General features: G+C 44.1%; 1 protein-coding gene across 8 annotated transcripts in view; it reads right to left on the bottom strand.

The window, feature by feature from the left end:
* The window catches only part of SAE1 (SUMO1 activating enzyme subunit 1), a 106,924-nt gene that overhangs the window by 12,201 nt on the left and 72,209 nt on the right, over window positions 1-22,514 (bottom strand). For all 8 annotated transcript variants that reach the window (XM_038528480.1, XM_038528478.1, XM_038528479.1 and 5 more), the window contains one exon: window positions 7,045-7,189. In XM_038528480.1, the coding sequence (XP_038384408.1) occupies window positions 7,045-7,189 (145 nt within the window). The remainder of the gene's footprint in view (window positions 1-7,044; window positions 7,190-22,514) is intronic.

The following is a 22,514-nucleotide window of genomic DNA, read 5'->3' on the forward strand; positions in this document are numbered from 1 at the left end:
GACCTACCCTAGGATACAACAATTGCACTACTAGGTATTTACCCAAAGGATACAAAAATGCAGATTTGAAGGGGCACACGCACCCCGGTGTTATAGCAGTATTATCAACAATAGCCAAACTAAAGAGAGAGCCCAAACGTCCATCAACTGATGATAAAGACGTGGAGTGTTTATGTACACACACACACACACCACACACACACACACACAAACGCACACACACACGAATATTACTCACCCATCAAAAAGAATGAAATTTTGCCATTTGCAATGACATGGATGGAGCCAGAGTGTATTCTAAGTCAAGTCAGCCAGAGAATGACAAATATGATCTCACTCACATGTGAAATTTAAGAAAGAAAACAGATGAACATACGGAAAGGAAGAAAAGAAAAAAAGCAGAAAGGGAGATAAGCCGTAAGTGACTCCTAATGACAGAATAAACAGAGTTGATGGAAGGAGGTGGGGGGGATGGGCTAGATGGGTGATGGGGATTAAAGAGGGCACTTGTGATGAGCGCTGCGTGTTGTATCTAAATGATGAATCACTGAATTCTACTCCAGAAACTAATATTGAACTATATGTTAACAAAATTTAAATAACATTTTAAGAAGAATTCTTAAAATTCAATGAGAAATAACCCAATTAAAAAAAAAACATACATACAACTCATAGAACAAAAAAGAATAAATTTTATTGTATATAAATTTTTAAAAATATTTTATTATTTTTAATAAGTTTATTTCATCTCATATGTATGTATGTATGTATCTATGTATATCATCTCTACATCCAACGTGGGGCTCAAACTCACAACCCCAAGATGAAGAATCACAGTCACGTGCTCCTCCAACTGAGCCAGTCAGGTACCCCTACTATACACATGAAACTTTTTTTAAATACCACTGACCAAAAAAAATTGAATAAATACCACTGAAGAAACAAGTCTAAATTATAAAAATTATACAAGACAAAACAAGCACCAACTGAAGAAACAATCAGATGAATCTAGAATATGGGACATTCTACAATTTAACTGGCCTGGATTCTTCCAAAAAGGAAGGAAGGAAGGAAGGAAGGAAGGGAGGGAGGGAAGAGGGGAGGGGGGGAGAGGAGGAGGAAAGTGATAAACTATTCTAGATCAGGAGTTGGAAAGCATTCTCTATACAGTAATTGACAGTAAATTTTTTTGGCCTTTATGCACCATATGGTCCCTAATTAAACTCTTTAAGTCTGCTGTTATAGAGTAGACTCTACAGCTTTTGTAGTAAAGCTTTTACTCTATAGTAAAAACTACAAAAGCTGACACACATAATACGTAAATAAGTAGGTGTGGAATAAAGCTTTATTTACAAAAACAGGTGGCAAGCCATAGTTTGCCAATCCCTACATTAAAAGAGACACAGAATCAAATCCAACTGATAAACCTGGATGCATCTTTAAGCATCATGTCTTCAGTATGCCCCTCCCCCGAAAACAAAAAACAAAATATTAACAATCGAATCTGAGTGGTATATATTTACTACTTTATGTTTTTATTTTTCTGTATGCTTGACATTTTTCATAATAAACGTTATTTTCAACCTGTGCTATAATACTCCATTGTCCTTTGTCATTAACTCTTTAATGTGTTTCCAATTTCTCTTTAAGTATGATAATGAATATCTTATTTATTTAGCTCCACGCTAGGATGAAGCCCATTGCAGGGCTCAAAGTCATGACCCTGGGATCAAGGCCTGAGCTGAGACTAAGAGTTGGATGCTTAACTGACTGAGCCACCCGGGTACCCCATGAATATCTTTTGTAATAAATACTTCTCACATTATTTCTTCAGGGCATATTTTCATTATTAAGGAGAATGACTGGGCCAAAGAAAGAACACTGATTGTAATGACTCCTGATACATATTTCCAAATTGCTTCCTAAAAAGACTGCACCTTTTCCCACCACCCTTGTGAACGATTATACGGGTCTTTTAAAAAAAATCTACAAAGGACTTTGTTGATTTCACATTTGCTAAGACAGAACATGTGTAAGATAAAATACCAAAGGGTCAGTGGTTTTCTCTGGGTAATGGAATTATGAGTGATTTTCATTTTCATCTTTGAATTTATTCTGTACTATCAGATTTTTCCATAACATGCATACTACTTCTATAATTTAAAAACCAGCAACTTCACAAAAGGACAAATATGGTAGGACTCTGCTTACATGAAATAGCTAGAATAACTAAATTCATAGACGCAGAAAGCAGAATAGAGGTTACCAGAGTCTGGGGGAAGGCAGAATAGTTAGTGTTCAATGGGCAAAGATTTTCTCAGTTTAGGATGCTGAAAAACTTCTGGAAATATACAGTAGTAATGGCTGCACAACAATGTGAATAAACTTAATGTCGATGAATTGTACTTTTTGTTTTTAAGATTTTACCCATTCATGAGAAACAGAGAGAGAGGCAGAAGCACACACAGAGGGAGAAGCAGGCTTCTTGCAAGGAGCCCGGACCCCAGGATCACGCTCTGAGTCAAAGGCAGATGTTCATCCACTCGGCCACCCAGGTATCCTTGTACATTAAAAAAAAAAAAAAAAAAAAAAAGATTTCATTTATTTATTCATGAGAGACACATAGGAAGAGACATAGGCAGAGGGAGAAGCAGGCTCCCTGCAGGGAGAGCCTGATGCGGGACTAGATTCTAGGACCCTGGGATCACAACCTGAGCCAAAGGCAGACACTCAATCACTAAGCTACCCAGGTGCCCCTAAAGATTTTATTTTTAAATAATCTTTGGATGCCTGGGTGGCTCAGTGGTTGAGAGTCTGCCTTCAGCTCAGGGCATGGTCCTGGGGTCCCAAGATCGAGTCCCACGTGGGGCTCCCTTCAAGGAGCCTGCTTCTCCCTCTGCCTCTCTCTCTCTCATGAATATATAAATAAAATCTGGGATCCCTGGGTGGCGCAGCGGTTTGGCGCCTGCCTTTGGCCCGGGGCACGATCCTGGAGACCCGGGATCGAATCCCACGTCGGGCTCCCGGTGCATGGAGCCTGCTTCTCCCTCTGCCTGTGTCTCTGCCTCTCTCTCTCTCTCTCTGTGACTATCATAAACAAATAAAAATTAAAAAAAAAAAAATAAAATAAATAAATAAATAAAATCTTAAAAAAAAAAAAGTAATCTCTACATTCAAGGTAGGACTTGAACTCAGAATCCCAAAATCAAGAGTTGCACACTCCACCAACTGAGTCAGCCAATTGCCCTAAAGTGTACATTTAAGAACAGTTTAGGGGCGCCTAGGTGGTTCAGTGAGTTAAGCAGCCACCACTTGGTTTCACAGGTCTGCAGAAAGGTCTGCTGGTGGGGACACTTAGCCCCACGCTGGGTCCCACACTCTGCAGAAAGTCTGCTTCAGGACTTTCTCTCTCTGTCCCTCCCCCCATGCTTGGTCTCTCTCTAAAATAAATAAATTATAAAAGAAAATAAGCAATGGTTAAAATGGAAAGGACCTGGCTGGTTCAGTGGGTAAAGCATGAGACTTTTAATTTCAAGGCTGTAAATTCGAGCCCCACACTGGGTGTAGAGATTACTCAAAAAATTTTTTTATTTTTTTTTTATTTTTTTTTTTTTTTTAATTTTATTTATTTATGATAGTCACAGAGAGAGAGAGAGAGGCAGAGACACAGGCAGAGGGAGAAGCAGGCTCCATGCACCGGGAGCCTGACGTGGGATTCGATCCCGGGTCTCCAGGATCGCGCCCTGGGCCAAAGGCAGGCGCCAAACCGCTGCGCCACCCAGGGATCCCCAAAAAATTTTTTTAAAAAAGGTTTATATTGTGTCTATTTTATCAAATTAAAAAAATAAAACCTGGGGATCCCTGGGTGGCTTAGTGGTTTGGCGCCTGCCTTTGGCCCAGGGCACGATCTTGGAGTCCCGGGATCCAGTTCCGTCGGGCTTCAGGCATGGAGCCTGCTTCTCTCTCGGCCTGTGTCTCTGCCCCTCCCTCCCTCCCTCCCTCCCTCATAAATAAATAAATAAATCCTTAAAAAATAAATAAAATGAAACCTTTTAAACAGTAAATTATGGGATGCCTGGGTGGCTCGGTGGTTGAGCATCTGCCTTTGGCTCAGGTCATGATCCTGGGGTCCTGGGATGGAGTCCAGCATCAGGCTCCCCACAGGGACCCTGCTTCTCCCTCTGCCTATGTCTCTGCCTCTCTGTGTCTCTCATAAATAAATAAATAAAATCTTAAAAAAAACAGTAGGTTATATTACATACACAAATTATGAATGTTCATCATAAATGTTTATAACAGTGACAAAGTATTAACAACTTATATACCCACCAAGGTAATGGTTAAATAAATTACCGCCTATCAAACAATGAAACATGAAGCACAAGTGAGACTATGGATTTGTATTTTTGTTGCAAACAGGCCCATGATATGATGAAAAAATAAGGCTATCATATATTAAGTATGATTTTGTTGATATTTAGAAGAGAAAAAATATGAATAAATAATAAGTAGAGAAGTTTATGAAGTGAAATCCTGAAAACATTAGCAGTGGCCACTTTTCCATGGTGTGACTATGGGTTATCCTTTTTTCTTCCTTTTAACACTTTCTGGAAACAGGCATCTGTTCTTTCATAATCAGAAAAGCAATAAATCTCTCTGAAAGAGAATAAATAACCTAACATAATGGACAGTGTCCGTTATCACTGACAGATAAGGGGAATGAAGACTTGTGCACAGCTTTCTCAACTGAAGTGGGCACACCCTGCTCAGAGCTGGCAGTGGGCAATTTGTGAGGGTAGCTCAGCTGCCAGACGGCAGTTCATTTCCCTGCCAGCATCTCAATTCTATCTCAAGCTTTATTTCCCCCTATGTATCCACAGACACTCCACGAGACCACCAAACACCTCTTACTTAAAGGGCCATAGAGCGGAAGTGCCTTAGCATAGGAGGTCCTGGACAAGGTAAAGCAGTTATGTAGAGGGTGGGCAGGGAAAGAAAACACTGGAGAGAAAACCAGCCAGCAGCTAGTTAGGCTACAGCTTTTTCCTTCTCGGGAGGTGAGGCCTGAAATGCACAGGCAAGCCATTCTCCACTCAAGATGCCCAAATGAGTTGACCAAGCTGCACACTCACAGCCTGGCACCCAGCACCAAGCATGCTTGGTGGCCCCGCATGGCCCACCTCCTCCTCCTGCCATGAAGCACAGAGCAGACAATACTTGCTTCTCACACAATCTTCTTCCTCCACCAAGAGACACGTGACTGGCTGTTAGCAGGAGATAGGGACCCCTGACCACACAATGCAAACTTGCTAACTGCTGCCTCTCTTTGGCTGGCAGCTTGGCAGGTGGTTCAAGGCCCCCCACTGGGCCGAACCTAGCTGGGCTTTGGTAGGGTCTAAATAAGGTTGCCAGACACAAGTAAAGGAAGTAGGGAGTAGGAAAGGAAGGGACTCTGATTTACTGGTGAAAAGAAAACAAGGTAGCAGTGTGGTAAGACCTGAGTGAGATCTTGGTTGGCTATATACTAAAACTTTGGGCAAGTGATTATATCTTTCTGAGAATTAGTGTCATCATTTAACTAATGGGAAAATAATAACAATTAAAATAATAATAAAAATGATAATAGACACTTCAAGGAATTATTTTGACAGTTAAATGTGTTGGCACAGGGGGCGCGTGGGTGGCTCAGTCAGCTAAGTGTCTGACTTCAGTTCAGGTCATGATCTCGGGGTCCTGGGACTAATCCCTGCATCAGACTTCCTGCTCAAAGGGAACTCTAGTTCTCCCTCTACCTTTGCCCCTCCCCCTGCTGGTTCTCTCTCCCCGCCCCAAAAACAAACAAACAAACAAACAAACAGTGGCTGTATAGATAAAGCACAGAAAATCCTCATACATGGTACTATTGTTATTAGCTGTATAACCTTGGATGAGTCCCTTAACTTCTCTGAGCGTTGACTGAACGTTTCCTGTTGTGAAGAGAGACCATGTATATAAGACAACCATCACGATGCCTGGGATATAACAGCTGCTCAATAAACTCAATATAGCCATCATCGTTAGTGCTACAAGCTGCAGGCATTGTGGGCACCTGCCAAAGACACTGAAAGAAGGAGACTAAGAAGATCCCAGAACTGCCTAGAAAGGGGTTTCTCACCCAGTCACCATCTGGACCTCTCCAAACAAATTCTAAACCTGCTGAGTGTGAGAGCAAAAGACATCCCAGGACCCAAGGGTGAGGATGCTGGGAACATGGATGCCTTTGCTGCCGAGGGTATAAACTGATAAGCTATCAGTGGAAGGCACTGGGATAATATCTACCAAATGGTAAATCATAATCTTCTGATCCAGCCATTCCCTTTCTAGTAATGGAACCTGCACACATATAAAATGATACTTAGAAGGCCATATGCTACACGATAACAAAAGCCTGGCCACAACCTGAATCAGTAGGACAGGCTCAATAAACTATAGTGCTCCATGCTGAAATACCATAGAGCTGTATAAACAAGGGAGGAATCGGGCAGCCCTGCTGGCTCAGTGGTTTAGTGCCACCTTCAGCCAGGGCCTGATCCTGGAGACCCAGGATCAAGTCCCACGTCGGGCTCCCTGCATGGAGCCTGCTTCTCCCTCTGCCTGTGTCTCTGCCTCTCTCTGTGTCTCTTGTGAATAAATAAATAAAATCATTAAAAAAACAAAACAAAACAAAACAAAAAACAAGGGAGGAATCAATGTTCTGATCTGGAAATATCTCCAAAAGATAACGTAAGGTGGAAAGAGAAAGGTATAGAGTAGTATACATAGATTTTACGTTGCTTTGGATTTTCAGCCATGTGAACACAAATATCTATGACAAATGATAAATTGCACTTCTCTTTCTTTTTCATTCCGTGCTACTACACCAGAGGTCGACAGGAATAGGCAGAGTGTAGCGACGGAGGCTCTCCTCAGGGCTTTCGTTCTTAATAAGGGATCTGTCCAAATTAAGGCAAATACTGAAAGACATTTATCAATCCAGGCTAACCTGGGATAAGCACTGAGACTAACCTGACAAAATCTTCAGGAAGCAGGTCAGGATTAACACCCAGGGAGTCAAGCACGTCATTTCGAATCTGGAGCAACAACTCAGAATCTTCCCCGAAGGTATCAGAACTAGGATCTCTTCCTTTATCTGTACGGAACTTCAGGAGCACTAGGAAAGGCAAAGAAGGTAGGTTAAAAACCAAGTCTTTTTTTTTTTTTTTTAATTTTATTTATTTATTCATGGGAGACACACAGAGAGAAAGACAGAGAGACACAGGCAGAGAGAGAAGCAGGCTCCAGGCAGGGACCCTGATGTGGGACTTGATCCTAGTACTCCAAGATCACACCCTGAGTGAAAGGCAGACGCTCAACAACTGAGCCACCAAAAAAAGGGCATCCGCCCCCTTTTTAAAGATTCTATCTATCTATCTATCTATCTATCTATCTATCTATCTATCTATCTTATTTGAGAGGGAGGGAGGGAGGGAGGGAGGGAGGGAGGGGAGAGAAGAGAGAGGAGAGAGGAGAGGGAGAGAGAGGGAGAGGGAGAGGAAGAGGAAGAGGGAGAGAGAGAAGAGCAAGCAGGGGGAGGAGCAAAGAGAGAGGGACAAGCAGACTCCACACTGAGTGTGGAGCCCAATGTGGAGCTCAATTCCCCAACCTTAACATCATGACCCAAGTCAAAATCAAGACTGGGATGCTAGGGGCGCCTGGTGGCTCTGTGATTGAGGGTCTGACTTTGGCTCAGGTCGTGATCCTGAGATCCTGGGATTGAATCCCATATCAGGATCCTTGTAGGGAGCCTGCTTCTCTCCTTGCCTGTGTCTCTGCCTCCCTCTGTGCGTTTCTCACGAATAAAAAAAAAATCTTTCAAGAAAAAAAAAAAAGAGTGGGACCCTCAACTGATTGAACCACCCAGGCACCCACAAAACCAAGTCTTTTCATAACAAATGCTTCTAGATATTGAGAACATAAACACAGAAAGTGGTATATTAATTAAAATGCGGACCAAGTAAAAGATAATCTACTTTTCATTTATTCACAAACAGAGGCAATTGACAATTACAAAAATTACAAAAATTACTGTGATGAGTGCCACAATAGTCTAACAGAGGATCTGACATCCTCAGTGGGATGGTGTCAGTTAAGGATTCCCTAAGGAAGTAGTAACTGAGTCAAGTATCTGTGAATCTGGGGGAAGGGAGGGCAGGGGAGAAGCTTCAAGCAGAGGGAAAAGGCCCAATTATGGTCCAGAAGACAGATCAGGAGTGGGAGGCATGCATTCTAGACATCAGTTCAAAGGGCTGCTTTAGCCAGAAAGGCCAGCCAAATGCTCAGACTCATCAGACAGACAGGTCATTACAAACAAAACCTCCCTCAGTACAACAATTATGTCAACCTCCAGAAACAAATGTTTAATTTTGCCTGTGAACCAGAGGAAAGGTTCAGATGATGGCAGCAAATCAGAGCTACTGTGTATTGAGACCCTAACAAGGTTTGAATTTTCTTTTTTCCTTTTATTTTATGTATTTATTCATGAGAGACACAGAGAGACAGGCAGAGACATAGGCAGAGGGAGAAGCAGGTTCCATGCAGGGAGCCCCGATGTGGGACTCAATCCCGGGACCCCAGGATCACAACCTGAGCCAAAGGCAGGCACTCACCGCTAAGCCACTCAGGCTTCCCTGAATTTTCAACCCCAACAAAAAGGCACATGTAGGAGCATAAGACTCATCAAAATACCAGCACCTTCTACTGCCACTACACTTTGTCCACTGCATGCTGGGTAGATGGTATCCTTATTCCCTACAGGCTCCTCAAGGCAGGCGCACAGCCGGCCTGAAGCCCAATCTCTAGGGCATGCCCTTCCCACAACACACCTGCGGATAGATGCATGACGGGCCTGGTGTGCTGGGACAGCAGCTCAGGCCTGGAGGATGCTTCCCAGTTAAAAAAGTACTTCCTGGGCAGCCTGGGTGGCTCAGCGGTTTAGCGCTGCGTTCAGCCCAGGGTGTGATCCTGGAGACCTGGGATCGAGTCCCACGTCAGGCTCCCTGCATGGAGCCTGCTTCTCCCTCTGCCTCTCTCTGTCTGTCATGAATAAATAAATAAAATCTTTTTTTTTTTTAAAGTACTTCCCTTTAGGGATCCCTGGGTGGCGCAGCGGTTTGGCGCCTGCCTTTGGCCCAGGGCGCGATCCTGGAGACCGGGATCGAATCCCACATCAGGCTCCCGGTGCATGGAGCCTGCTTCTCCCTCTGCCTGTGTCTCTGCCTCTCTCTCTCTCTCTCTGTGTGTGACTATCATAAATAAATTTAAAAAAAAATAAAGTACTTCCCTTTAATTTTCACCGAGATCTACTAGAAAAGTGAACTTTTTTTTTTTTTAAAGATTTTATTTATTTTTGCATGATAGTCACGTGGGGGGGGGGGGTGCAGAGACATAGGCAGAGGGAGAAGCAGGCTCCATGCAGAGAGCTCGACATGGGATTCGATCCCGAGTCTCCAGGATCGTGCCCTGGGCCAAAGGCAGGCGCTAAACCGCTGTGCCACCCAGGGATCCCTAGAAAAGTGAACTTATTCTGCAAATTATACTATTAGTACAAGAGGCTCTTTCCTAAAAATTAAGGTGGACTAAGAAGTGACACAACTGCTGTGAGGCTCTTTAAAAATCCAAGTATTTGGATGCCACCTCAGACTAAGGAATCAGTCTTTCTACTTGTTTTCTTAAGACTCACAAAATGTTTCGGAAATAAGCCGCCAGGGTTGACAACTACCAGCCAAGTAGCACAAATTAATTCATTCACCAGCACAGTGGCCATGCACTCACTGCAGGCCTGGCAGGCTCAGAGGCTGCATGCAGGTAGTAGCAAGAGACGAAGGATTCAGGAACCAGAACAGGTGGCCTCCTCAAGCCCAAGAAGAGCTCATAAATGGGCTGTAAAGTGCTCCAGGAAGATCTCAAACCATGGAGGCCCATTTAGGAAGACACAACCTGCCCTGGATTGGGCTTTTCTCAAAGATAGGCCCTTGGTCTGTATTTCTCTGACAACCCTCACAGGTCCAGGACAGGAGTCTGCATATCAGAGGCTTTGAAAAAAAGGACTCTAGAATAATTGTTTCATATGTTGTCTGGGGACATTACATTCCTCCTTTTCAAGAACATAGCTTTGGGACACCTGGGTGGCACAACTGGTTGGGCATCCAATCCAACTCCTGATTTCAACTAGAGTCATGGTCTCGGGGTCGTGGGATTGAGCTCCACATCAGGCTCCACACTCAGTGTGGAGTCTGCTTGTCCCTGTCCCTCTACACTGCCGTGCCCCTTCTCTCTTTCTCTCTCTTGAATAAATAAAATCTTAAAAAAAAAAAGAAAAGAAAACACAGCTCCTAGAATCTTCAGTGCTACCTGACCACTGGGCAGCCAACTCAGAGCCCACGACAGTTTGGATGCTGGGCCAACTCAGAGCCCACGACAGTTTGGATGCTGGCTAACACCAGTCTACGATCACCTAAACTTCACTTCTGACTCGGCAGATGTGTTGTTGGGATTCCAGTTGGAAGTAAATGAATATAATCAAATCATAAGCGTTTGGAGGCAGAGTGGAGAAAAGACTAAAGAAGGGACTACTAATCCCTGTTTTGACCAAGACTCTTTTTCAACAATGTCCTGTGAAGACAAAGGAAATGTGGAAATCTGCTAGCCCGGCCAAAAGAGAGGATGTTCTGAGCGGACTGTATCAAATGTCATCACTATTCTTGTCAATCACTTTGGAGAGGACACAAAGGCAGACCCAGAATGAGTTATCAGTGTCACCTGAGCAATGACAGAGGCAATGGCAAGTGCAGGCCACTCAAACTGCACAATTCAAGGCCCAGTGGCAACTGTATGGAAACTGAGTAAGGCTGCTTGATTTCCAGCCATCAGGGTGGTGGTAGGCAGCAGGAGCCCTAGGCTGGCTGCTTCATATGCGATCTTCTCATTTCTGTGTCACTGCAACAGAAGCACCAACTGTCATGAGGGATGGAGAGGAGAGGATAATTTTTTCAGCTCTACCACAAAGCTTTTCATCTTTTGGTTAGAAAATACAGCTCTTGGAACAAAGCTCAAACCATTATAACTGCAAAACAAACAGCGCCTACGATGTGCCAGGCACTATTCTAAACATTTTATGTGCATTACCACTCATCCTCAATGACCTGGTAATAGGTAGGTCCTATTACTCTCCCCACTTTATTGATGAAGAAACTGAAGTTCAAAGAGATTAAGTGGCTTGTTCAATGTAACTGTCAATAATAAGCAGTGGAGCAGAAATGCCAACCCAAATCTGGCTTCAGAATCTGTGTTTCTTAACCCTAATGGAGTCCAGGAGAAATGGCAAGGCAATCGAGAATGCAGCCCCAAGGATTCCAAGTGGTCTGGCTCTTTGCCCTTGACCTCAGGAGGACTCCCATTCAACCACATTTTTGCGAGATGCATTTTCCAGATGGGCCCTGCCCTCTCCCAATGGATCCATTAATTTTAAGTTGCTAGTTCAATAAGTGAGATGTGGAAGCAGAGGCCATATGAAACCTTGCCCATCAATCTTCAGAGTGGAAGACCAGCTTCACCTCAGAAAGAAAGAAGATGGGATGAAGAAGAGGAGAGCAAAGACAGTCAGCAGCTGGCCCTGCTGTTTCTCTGGGCCCCTTGCCTGGTCCTGGTGCAGGCTGCCTGGCCATGGGCCGGCAGGCTGGCACCGTCCAGATACCTCTCTGACCACATCTGAAGTCCTCTCAGGGCCTCTGGGAAGGGGGCCAGTCAGTCCGGCCACTTACTTGCAGCAAAGCAAACAGAAGCTGTATTTTTCACTCTTTTTCAAATGTCAGCACTCCAGTCAGCAGGGGTGGAGGGGGCCGGGGAGAAGCCCATGTCCTGGAGAGGCAGCAGCCCCAGAACTGACCCTATCCCCTAACAAGCTCTTGCTTATTAAATTCTCCTCTTTGTTCTGCTTTTCACCCCTCCCAAATAGCCAGCCAGCCAGCCAGCCACACACACACACACACACACACACACGCACACCCCACTGTTGACTCTGCACTTCTGAAGAGCACCTCCTCACCAGTTTCCAGATTATAAAACTGTTCCATTAAGATCAAATATTGTCAGGGATGGAGAGCTGCTCTGCCAAAAGATGACTCATCGCATCGTATCAAAACACTGCACAAAATTAGAGTTCCAAACTTGATTAACTTCATCTGAACCTTTTAATTAACTCAGGTTGTTAAAGTCTGAGGGAATGACATTCATCACTACAGATGATAGGCTAGTGCCTCTGCCCAAGTTCAGGACTTGCCCATGTAATAGAAAAAGGTAAACTTCGAAAAAGAGAAACCAAGCACCTTTTCATGTATTAGAAGAAAAACTATGTACATGTGAATACACTACTATTCTGCAAAAAGAAATTAACACTAAAATTCAAATTTAAACTGAATCAGGGTATTAAATTCATGTTCTAACAGAAATTTGGAAAGCAGTACTATTAATCACTGTATTTCTTCCTACAAATTTCTTATTGCATTTAAATTGTGGGATTAGGGTGATCCCTGGATGGCTCAGTGGTTTAGCGCCTGCCTTTGGCCTGGGGTGCAATCCTGGAGTCCCAGGATCGAGTCCCACATGGGGCTCCTGGCATGGGGCCTGCTTCTCCCTCCTCCTGTGTCTTTGCCTCTTTCTCTATCATTAATAAATTTTTTTTAAATCTTAAAAAAAATAAAAAATAAATTGTGGGATTATATTTAGCAAAAGTAAGGCCATTCCCCACCCCCCCCCCAAAAAAAACACATTTATAGGAGGAAAAAAATGAAGTCAATGTTGCAAATTAGCCCCAACACAATTGCTGTCCTCAAAAACAGCCAAACTGAGGGCGGGTGGGAGGGGGGAGGCAAATCTACACAAAAATCTCCTATGCCTGACACCTAAAGCTTCTCTGTAGCAGACACCCTTGCTCCAAATTCTCTGGTGCTCCTCAACCTCCCAAAGACCCATTCTCCCCAAACTGGCTCACTCAGTGGAGACTCATTATCCCTGGAATATGGCCTGGAAATTGGCTCAACTTGTGGCTCACATACAGTTCCAAAAAAATGAAGTTATCCTCCTACCTTACAGCCCTTTTATTTTTATTTTTATTTTTTTTAAAATTTTTTTTAAATTTTTATTTATTTATGATAGTCACAGAGAGAGAGAGAGAGAGAGGTGCAGAGACACAGGCAGAGGGAGAAGCAGGCTCCATGCACCGGGAGCCCGACGTGGGATTCGATCCCGGGTCTCCAGGATGGCGCCCTGGGCCAAAGGCAGGCGCCAAACCACTGCGCCACCCAGGGATCCCTATTTTTTTTTATTATTTTTTCCTTACAGCCTTTTTAAAAAGATTGTATTGGGATGCCTGGGTGGCTCAGTGGTTGAGTGGCTGCCTTCGGCTTAGGGCATGATCCTGGAGTCCCAGGATCGAGTCCCACATCTGGCTCCCTGAATGGAGCCTGCTTCTCCCTCTGCCTGGGTCTCTGCTTCTCTCTGTCTCTCATGAATAAATAAAATCTTAAAAAAAAATTATTGTATTTATTTATTTATTTGAGAGAGAGTAAGAGGAGTGTGTGTGTGCTCAAGTTAGAGGATCAGAGGAGGAAAGCATGAAGCAGACTACACTGAGAGTGGGGCCTGGTGCAGGGCTCAATCTCACAATCCTGAGATCATGATGTGATTCGAAATTAACAGCCAGCTGTGTAACAGACCGCACCACTCAGGCGACCCCTCATAGACTATCCTTTAAGGCAAAACACTAGGTCTCATGTTTGGTCAATTGCTCTTTCAATAAATACATACCAAAGATGGTAATAACTAGAATAATCGTGATGATTTCACAGTGTATACAAATGTCAAATCACTATGTCATAACCTTAAAATAGTGTTATAAGTCAAGTACATCTTAATAAAAACAAATTAAAATAAATAAGCAAATATTTAGAAACACCTGGGTGGCTCAGTGGTTGAGCGTCTGACTTTGGCTCAAGGTTGTGATCCCTGGATCCTGGGATCAATTCCTGCATCATGCTTCTCACAGAGAGCCTGCTTCTCCCTCTACCTATGTCTCTGCCTCTCTGTCTCTCATTAATAAATAAAATCTTAAACAACAACAAATATATAAATAAATATTGAGCACCATTTTGTGCCAGGCACTCAGTTGGACAGAGGAAAGCAAAACACATACTCTGCCCCCTCAGAGCACTTAGGGAAGGTGACAAAGAAAACTAAACATGGGGCAACCCGGGTGGCTCAGTGGTTTAGCACTGCCTTTGGCCCAGGGTGTGATCCTGGAGACCTGAGATTGAGCCCCACATCGGGCTCCCTGCATGGAGCCTGCTTCTCTCTCTGCCTGTGTCTCTGCACCTCTCTCTCTCTCATGAATAAAAGAAGAAAGAAAAAAAGAAAGAAAGAAAGAAAGAAAGAAAGAAAGAAAGAAAGAAAGAAAGAAAGAAAGAAAGAAAGAAAGAAAGAAAGAAAACTACATATGAAATAACAAACGGTGGGAACTAGAAAAGGTACTGAGAGAACATTATTGAATGGAATGGGGTGGTATCACCAGGCAGAACCATCTCATCTCCACTGGCCACCAGGCCTGAACACTGACCCTGGGCACACTCTCCCCTTTGGCACAACCACGTGTTGCTCTTCAGAGCCGGGGAGCTTTGGAATTGGCAGGCAACGGCAATAAGGACCACAATGCTGGAGCCAGATTGCCTGGGCTGGAAACCAATTTCTCCACTTACTGTGACCTTGGACATGTGACAACATCCCTGAGCCTACTCTGTAAAATGGGAATCATAAGAGCACTTCCCTTACAGGGTTTAAGGACTAAGCAAATACCCGAAAAATAGCCAGGACAGTGCCGCGTACAGAGTAAGTACCAGGTAAATGACAGTATCCAGAACTGCTGCTCTTCTACGACGTCCATAAACCCAGCTTACACACCCTTAGAGAAACGTAGAGGGGCCCCTGGGTGGCTCAGTGGGTTTAGCGTCTGCCTTCAGCTCAAGTCATGATCCCAGGGTCCTGGGATGGAGCCCTGCATCCAGCTCCCTGCTCAGCAAGGAGTCTGCATCTCCCTCTGCCTCTCCCGACTCATGCATGCACGTACATGCGCATTCTCTCTCAAATAAATACATTTTTTTTTTAAAAAACTGACATACTTCTTCATGCTGAAATTCCTCACTTAACTCTATTACCATCAATAATTCAGCTGTGAGCTCTGGAGACTAGTGACTCGGCTCTGAATAATCCTGATCCTTTCCACACCCCACTCTTTTCCTCCAACGCTCAGATCTTTAGTGTGTGATTTTTAGTCATTTGTGTAAATTCACTCGTACAAGAATCAATCTGTCTCCTCTGCTGAACTTTTGTGCCCATGGGACACACAAACCATATCTGCTTTGTTCACTATTCTCTACTTGACGCCTAGCACAGGGCATGCCCCATAGTAGACATTTTTCTGAGAAAAATCTCTGCTCTGTGGGAAGCCTCGATGTTTCGTGAAGGAAGGAAAATAGTCACATGTGAGGGAAGAGGAGGTTTCATGACAACTGACACAAAGTCCTCACACATCTTTACCAAGCCTGCTCCTCTACTAATGGATTCAAATACAGTTTTCAGGATACCCAGTATGGATCTGTTCCTTATCATGTATATTTACAAACATGGTAGCTCTGGAAAGTCCAGCAAGAAACAAAAAAAGATACACGGTGCATCACATGTACCCTCAAGAGGAAAACAAGAAGTCTGGCTTTCAAGGCCATATCCGAGGGCTAACAATGTAGAAAAGCCAGCCCATGGGCATGAAGCTCAGAAGAGGGACAGACTTGGATTGGAGAAGGCAGGGATGTTTCAGGGAAGTCATCATAGGTCTGGTTCTCTCAGCCTCCTACCCTTCGAGGTGCCCAGTAATCTGCTCAGCTCAGTTCCACCAGAGGGCTTCCTCTTGCTTTCACCTCACTCTTTAACCCAGCAACTTACAAGGAGTGTGCATGTATTCATTCATTCATTTTTTTCATCCACAAACATTTCCTGAGCACCTGCACACCACCCCCACAACCTGTGCTGTGCTGGGTACCCAGAAGCAATCTAGATAGCCCCAGGTCCAGCAATGCACAGAGGGCACACTCATGAAGTCCTGACTGTCACAAATGTCCCCATGGCCACACAGCACTTTGATCTCGCTCTCCAGAGAGTCTCACCGCTGGAGCGGCCTTCCCTAAAGACTTGCTTTCAAATGCCCTTTCTGAGCTCCAAGTCCTTGCCACCCTTTCACCTCTGTAGTGAAACCTGCCGCAGGACCTCATCACATACCAACTCAAAACGGAAAGAAAGCTATGTCTTCTTATTTACATCTCACTCTCTTCTGAAAAGAATTTGAAGCAGCCGCATGGAAATTGTTGTTGGGGGGGGGACAAGGGAGTACTATTTCTCAGAAATGACCTGAAAACAAGATGCCATTTTTTGCCTACCAAATTAAAGGCCAAGATTACTCAACCTAAGCAAGAAGGCAGAGGGACCTGCTCTGTCACTCAGAGCTCTGGCGGGAGTGTAAATACTCTGTAAACCATGAGAAAATGGGGTACAGAAAATCTTTACAAAGGGTCATGCCTCTTGGCCAGTGACTGAATTACGTATAGACAGTCACTGTCATACTGTTTATACCACAGAAAATCAGGAAATAATCTCACATTAAACGATCGGATAGTTACATGAAATATACGAACAGGTTGGAATATTATTCAAGTATTAAAATTATGTTTAAGCAGGTTTTAGTCAGGGGCACCTGGGTGGCTCAGTTGGTTAGGCATCTGACTCAGTTTCAGCTCAAGTCATGATCTGATGGGTTGGAGGATAGAGCCCTGCCTCACGCTCCTTGCTTGGCAGGGGGTGTCTGCCTGAAAGATTCTTTCCCTCTGCCCTTCCCCCTGCTCTCTCTCTAAAGATAAATAAATCTTTTTTTTTTTTTTTAAAGGCAGGTTTTAGTCATATTTTTTGCAACATTTAGGTTAAAAAAAATCCTAATTTAGGTTAAAAAAAAAAAAGCAAAAAACCTCCTACGGGGGCACCTGGCTGGCTCAGTCAGTAGAGCATGCAACTCTTGATCTTGGGGTTGAGTTTGAGCCCCACGTTGTTGGGTGTGGAGACTACTTAAAAATATAACTTTAGGGGTGCCTAGGTGGCTCAGTCAGTTGGCTTGAGTCATGATCCTGGAGTCCTGGGGTCAAGCCCTATGTTGGGCTCCCTGCTCAGTGGGGAGTCTGCTTCTACCTCTACCGCTCCTTGCTGCTTATGTCTCTTGCTTGCTCACTCACTCTCTCTCAAATAAATAAATACTTAAAAAATAAAACCTTAAAAAAGAAGTCCTATAGTATCCTATATTTAGAATGTACTCCACTATGTAAAAATAAAATAGAATGAGAGAAGGTACAATTGTTACCACCCCACTCTAGAGGTGGGAAACTGAGACTTAGGAGAGGTTCTGGGTCACAGTGGACTCAGAGATCATCACACCTGTAACCTCAATCCTATACTGCTTCCCTAGGAGCAGAGACAAGATAGGAGACATGCAAGTTCACAAAATAAAAATCACTGTTTTTTTTTTTTTTTTTAAGATTTTATTTAAAAAAAAGTTATTCATGAGAAACACAGAGAGATGGGGGTGAGGTGAGACAGAGACACAGGCAGAGGAAGAAGCAGGCTCCATGCAAAGAGCCCAACATGGGACTTGATCCCAGGTCTCCAGGGTCAAGCCCTGGGGTGAAGGCAGCACTAAACCACTGGGCCACCCGGGCTGCCCCCAAAATAAAAATCACTTTTTTTTTTCCTTTTAAAGATTTTATTTATTTATTCATGAGAGAGAGAGGTAGAGACACACAGGCAGAGGGAGAAGCAAGCTCCACGCAGGGAGCCCGACATGGAACTCGATCCCGGGTCTACAGGATCATGCCCTGGGCTGAAGGCAGCACTAAACCGCTGAGCCACTGGGGCTGCCCTAAAAATCACTTTGAAAGGATTTGGCTCCCCACTCCAGAGCCCACCAGTTTAGAATGATGCAAGCCACTGGGTCACACTCCAGTCCAGCCAAAGACTATTTCTCCTCTAAAAAATGTCAAGTGATTCCTGAGCTTGACTCCCACCTTTGAAGTAGAACGTTTTGACTAGTATGCAAAGACTGTAACTTAAAAAGACAAAGAAATTCTAAAATTCAGAGACAATTTTGCAGAGGGCAGAGAGATCCACGGCCCACTGCTACACGGCCCAGTCTCTATCAGTTTTGCCAAGCGCACCCTCTACTCACAGAGCAGTTTTGACAGAGCCCTCTGCATTCACACTCACCCTGACTGGTCACAAGCAGCAGGGAGACAGGGGCTTTTCTCTAGCCCAGCACTTGAGTGGCACATGACCTTGACTCTGGGCATCTGCTGCTCTCTGCCAACCACTCTCACCGAGGGAAGATGGCACAGGACATTCCCGTGACTGTTGTCTGACAGTCAGAGAAAAGATCGGAGGCGCTGAACAAGAACTGCAGCTGGGCTGGGGGCCCAGGAGCAGCTCAAACACAGGCTCATGTCGGGGGTGGGGGATGTAGGGCTGCAAAGCAAACAACCAGGCAGGTCTCGCTGACAATGCTGCCCATTATTACAATCTGCTCTCAGGGGCCTCAGGTTCCCATCTGCCAAAGTAGACGAAGGAAATGTCACAGGGCTTTTGTGAAGTTCAGATTTTTAAAAAGGACATAATGCCATTAGCCAACCCTTGAACAACAACCCAGGAGTTTAGGGGCACTGATCCCCCGTTAACTCAAAAATCTACATATAACTTTGATTCTCCAAAAACTTCCCTACTAATAACCTACTGCTAACTGGAAGGAAGCCTTAGTGATAACAAAAGCAGTTGATTAACAAATATTCATATATTATCTATTATATATTACACTAAAGGAAATGTTATTATGAAAAATCAAAGAGAAAAGGAAAAAAATACACTTCACAGTACTGCACTATATTTTTATTTAAAAAATTGATGTGGACCTGCACATTTCAAATCTGTGTTGTTCAAGGGTTAGCTGCAATTAAAACGTGACAGTGGGGATCCCTGGGTGGCGCAGCGGTTTGGCGCCTGCCTTTGGCGCAGGGCGCGATCCTGGAGACCCGGGATCGAATCCCACGTCGGGCTCCCGGTGCATGGAGCCTGCTTCTCCCTCTGCCTGTGTCTCTGCCCCTCTCTCTCTCTCTCTCTCTCTCTCTGTGACTATCATAAATAAATAAAAATTAAACAAAAAAGGTTTAAAAAAAAAAAAGGTGACAGCTTTGGTGGGGGGCATCTGGGTGGCTCAATCATTTAAGAGTCTGCCTTTAGCTCCAGTCATGATCCTGGGATCCTGGGATGGAGACCAACTTTGGGCTCCCTGCTCAGCAGGCAGTTTGCTTTTCCCTCTCCTTCTCCTTCTGCCCCTACTTCCCACTTGTTCTGTCTCAAATAAATTAAATAATTTGACATTTTTTTACTGTGTTGGGCAATGCTTAAACACTTAACTAGGTTTGGACAAATGACTTGGCCTGTCCAACACTCAATATCCTGATATGAAAATGAACGATCATAATAAGATCTGCTCTCACAAGGGTGTTATGAAGATTTAATGTGATTGTGATGCATGTAAAGAGCTTAATCAACAATTATGAATGCACAACATGTGCCGGGCCTTAATTTGATCCTTGTGGGCTGACGAGGCACTTAGGGTTATGCCCATTTGTCAGACTGAAGAGTGGAACAGATGCCTAACCAGGGTGGGTTTTCTTGACGGCTATAAGGCACTAGACTGCACTTATGGGTCACCTCTGTCCTTCCCTTCACCTCTATTTTCTCACATGGCACTGCCTTCCTTTCTGAATGACTGCGGTCTGGGTTCTCTACCACTGATAAGGCAGTGGCACCAAAAAACCCAAACAGAACAACAACCAAAAAACCACTGCTTTTTTTCTTTTGCCCTTCCTACAAATTATTTTTAAACCTCTGTGGTCATGACGGCAATGAATCAACAAGTACTCGACTGCCACCCCTCTTATCAGAACCCACTTCCCTGTGGCCGTCTCCTCAGTGGTCCTTGTCATTGCTGGACACCAAAACACCCAACGGGGAATGCCAGGCGAACAGTGACGGTTGCCCCTGACCTGGTCCACAAAGGTTATAAGTTCTAAAATAAGAAGTTCCTTCTGAACAGAACTCATCACCAAATCAAGCTGAGGCCTAGAAACAAAGACAATTATAAATCATAAAAACTGGGAGGTAAGTAAGGAATGTGTGGGGGCAGGGCAAGTAGAAGGAGGAGGCATCAAAGAAAGTTTTCTCAAGTCTCCAACAGTAAAAAAAAAAAATAAAAAATAAAAAAATAATAATTATAAAGCGTTCATCATCAAGACATCTTGCAAAAGAATCCATGTAGATGGGACGCCTGGGTGGCTGGGACACCTGGTTGGCTCAATGGTTGAGCGTCTGCCTTCGGCTTAGAGCGTGATGAGATCAAGTCCCGAGTCCCGCGTCCAGTTCCCTGTGAAGAGCCTGCTTCTCCCTCTGCCTGTGACTCTGCCTCTCTGTGTATCTCTCATGAATAAATAAATAAATCTTTTTAAAAAAATCCATGCAGAAATGATGAAAAATGAAGTATAAAATACCAGAAAGCTCTACAGATGCCTGGCTGGCTTATTCAGGAGAGCATGTGACTCCTGATCTCAAGGTTGCAAGTTCAAGCCCCAGGTTGGGCATCTGTTACAAATAAATAAATAAACCAAGAAAGAAAGAAAGAAACCAAGAAAGCAAGCAAGAAAGTTAGTTCTAGAAGAATACACAAGAAGCAGCAGTTTCCTCTGAGATAGCTTTATATTTTACTAATATGCCTCACTTTTATAATTTAATAAAGGAGAAAACAGAACTACTTCAAAGGCTCTCCTGTACATAATCATCTCAAGTAGAAAATCTTCAAAATCTCCATTGCCAAAAAGGCCACAAAGTAAAGGGACTTGCTTAAGGCCAAGAAATACATAGCAGAGCTGGGACCGACACTCCTTTCCAGATCTAACTCTGCAGGCTTCAAGGCAGCCTTCTCAGGTGACTGAGAAAATTCTACTGGCAGGAGAAAGGAGATGTGAACCCCAAACTTGTCTGGCTAGATTTACGAACCCAGAACAATTAGTCACCCTAGAAAAGAGCCTAATCCCTGAGTGGAGGGCCCTGACCTCACCAACTCCTAGCAGAGACAGGAGTTGCTGGTTACTAAGAGGTCCTTGCTCCCTGGACATGGGGAGTTAAAGCAGAGTGGAAACACTTCAATCCTTTAGATGCTTATGGCTTATATCATGTAACCAAGTCTGGGGCTTACATACTTCCAGTCTTGTGGCAGTGGGGAAAAGAATGCAGCCAAATTAGCACATCTAAGCGCTTTACATAAGCCTAAAATAAATCAATGAATCCACAGACTGAGAATTAGCAAAATTCTGGGGAACCTGAGTGGTTCAGTTGGTTAAGCGTCTGCCCAGAGTCCTGGGATTGAGCCTTGCATCAGGCTCCCTGCTCAGCAAGCAGTCAGCTTCTCCCTTTCCTTCTGCCCCTCCCCTCCTCCTCCCCCACTTGTGTGCTCTCTCTCTTAAATAAATAAAATCTTGGGATCCCTGGGTGGCGCAGCGGTTTGGCGCCTGCCTTTGGCCCAGGGCGCGATCCAGGAGACCCGGGATCGAATCCCACGTTGGGCTCCCGGTGTATGGAGCCTGCTTCTCCCTCTGCCTATGTCTCGGCTTCTCTCTCTGTGTGTGACTATCATAAATAAATAAAAATTTAAAAAAAATTTTTTTTAAATAAATAAATAAATAAAATCTTAAAAAAAATTTTTTAACAAAGTTCTCCAAACATGGGACTGATGGCCTAAGCAATCAATCAACCCACATTTACCAAGCCCCTATTCTGAGTCAGGCCTCTGCTGGACAGTCAAGAGATGAGGGAGCCCACAAGACAACCCTCCAGTCAGCTCTATTATCTGGGGGGTGGTATGTGGACTACAGAGGAAAGAAACCCAACTCAGATAAGGGGCGTAGGTTCCTAGAGGTAGCACAGGAGCTGAGCAATGAGGGTAAGTGGGAAGGGCTGAAGCCTCTTCCAAAGGAATGGAAATTTGTATAAAAATGAAGGGGGTAAAAAAAAAAAAAAAAAATGAAGGGGGTGACAGCAAGTAGTAAGAGTGGGGTCCAGGGAGGGCACTAGGGAATGCAAAGGATTTGAAAAGAGGTCAATAGGTCCCAGGACTAGAAATACAAGCCACTAAGTTTAAATTGTATCCTAATGGCAAGAAAGATTCATGGAATGGTTTCAGTGTCTAGATAGATCAGTCTGGTGACTGAATATGCATTAGAAGGAACTCTGAATTCAGAGGCTGGTAA

This window comes from Canis lupus, chromosome 1 (assembly GCF_011100685.1).
Source record: "Canis lupus familiaris isolate Mischka breed German Shepherd chromosome 1, alternate assembly UU_Cfam_GSD_1.0, whole genome shotgun sequence".
Lineage (NCBI taxonomy): Eukaryota > Metazoa > Chordata > Mammalia > Carnivora > Canidae > Canis > Canis lupus.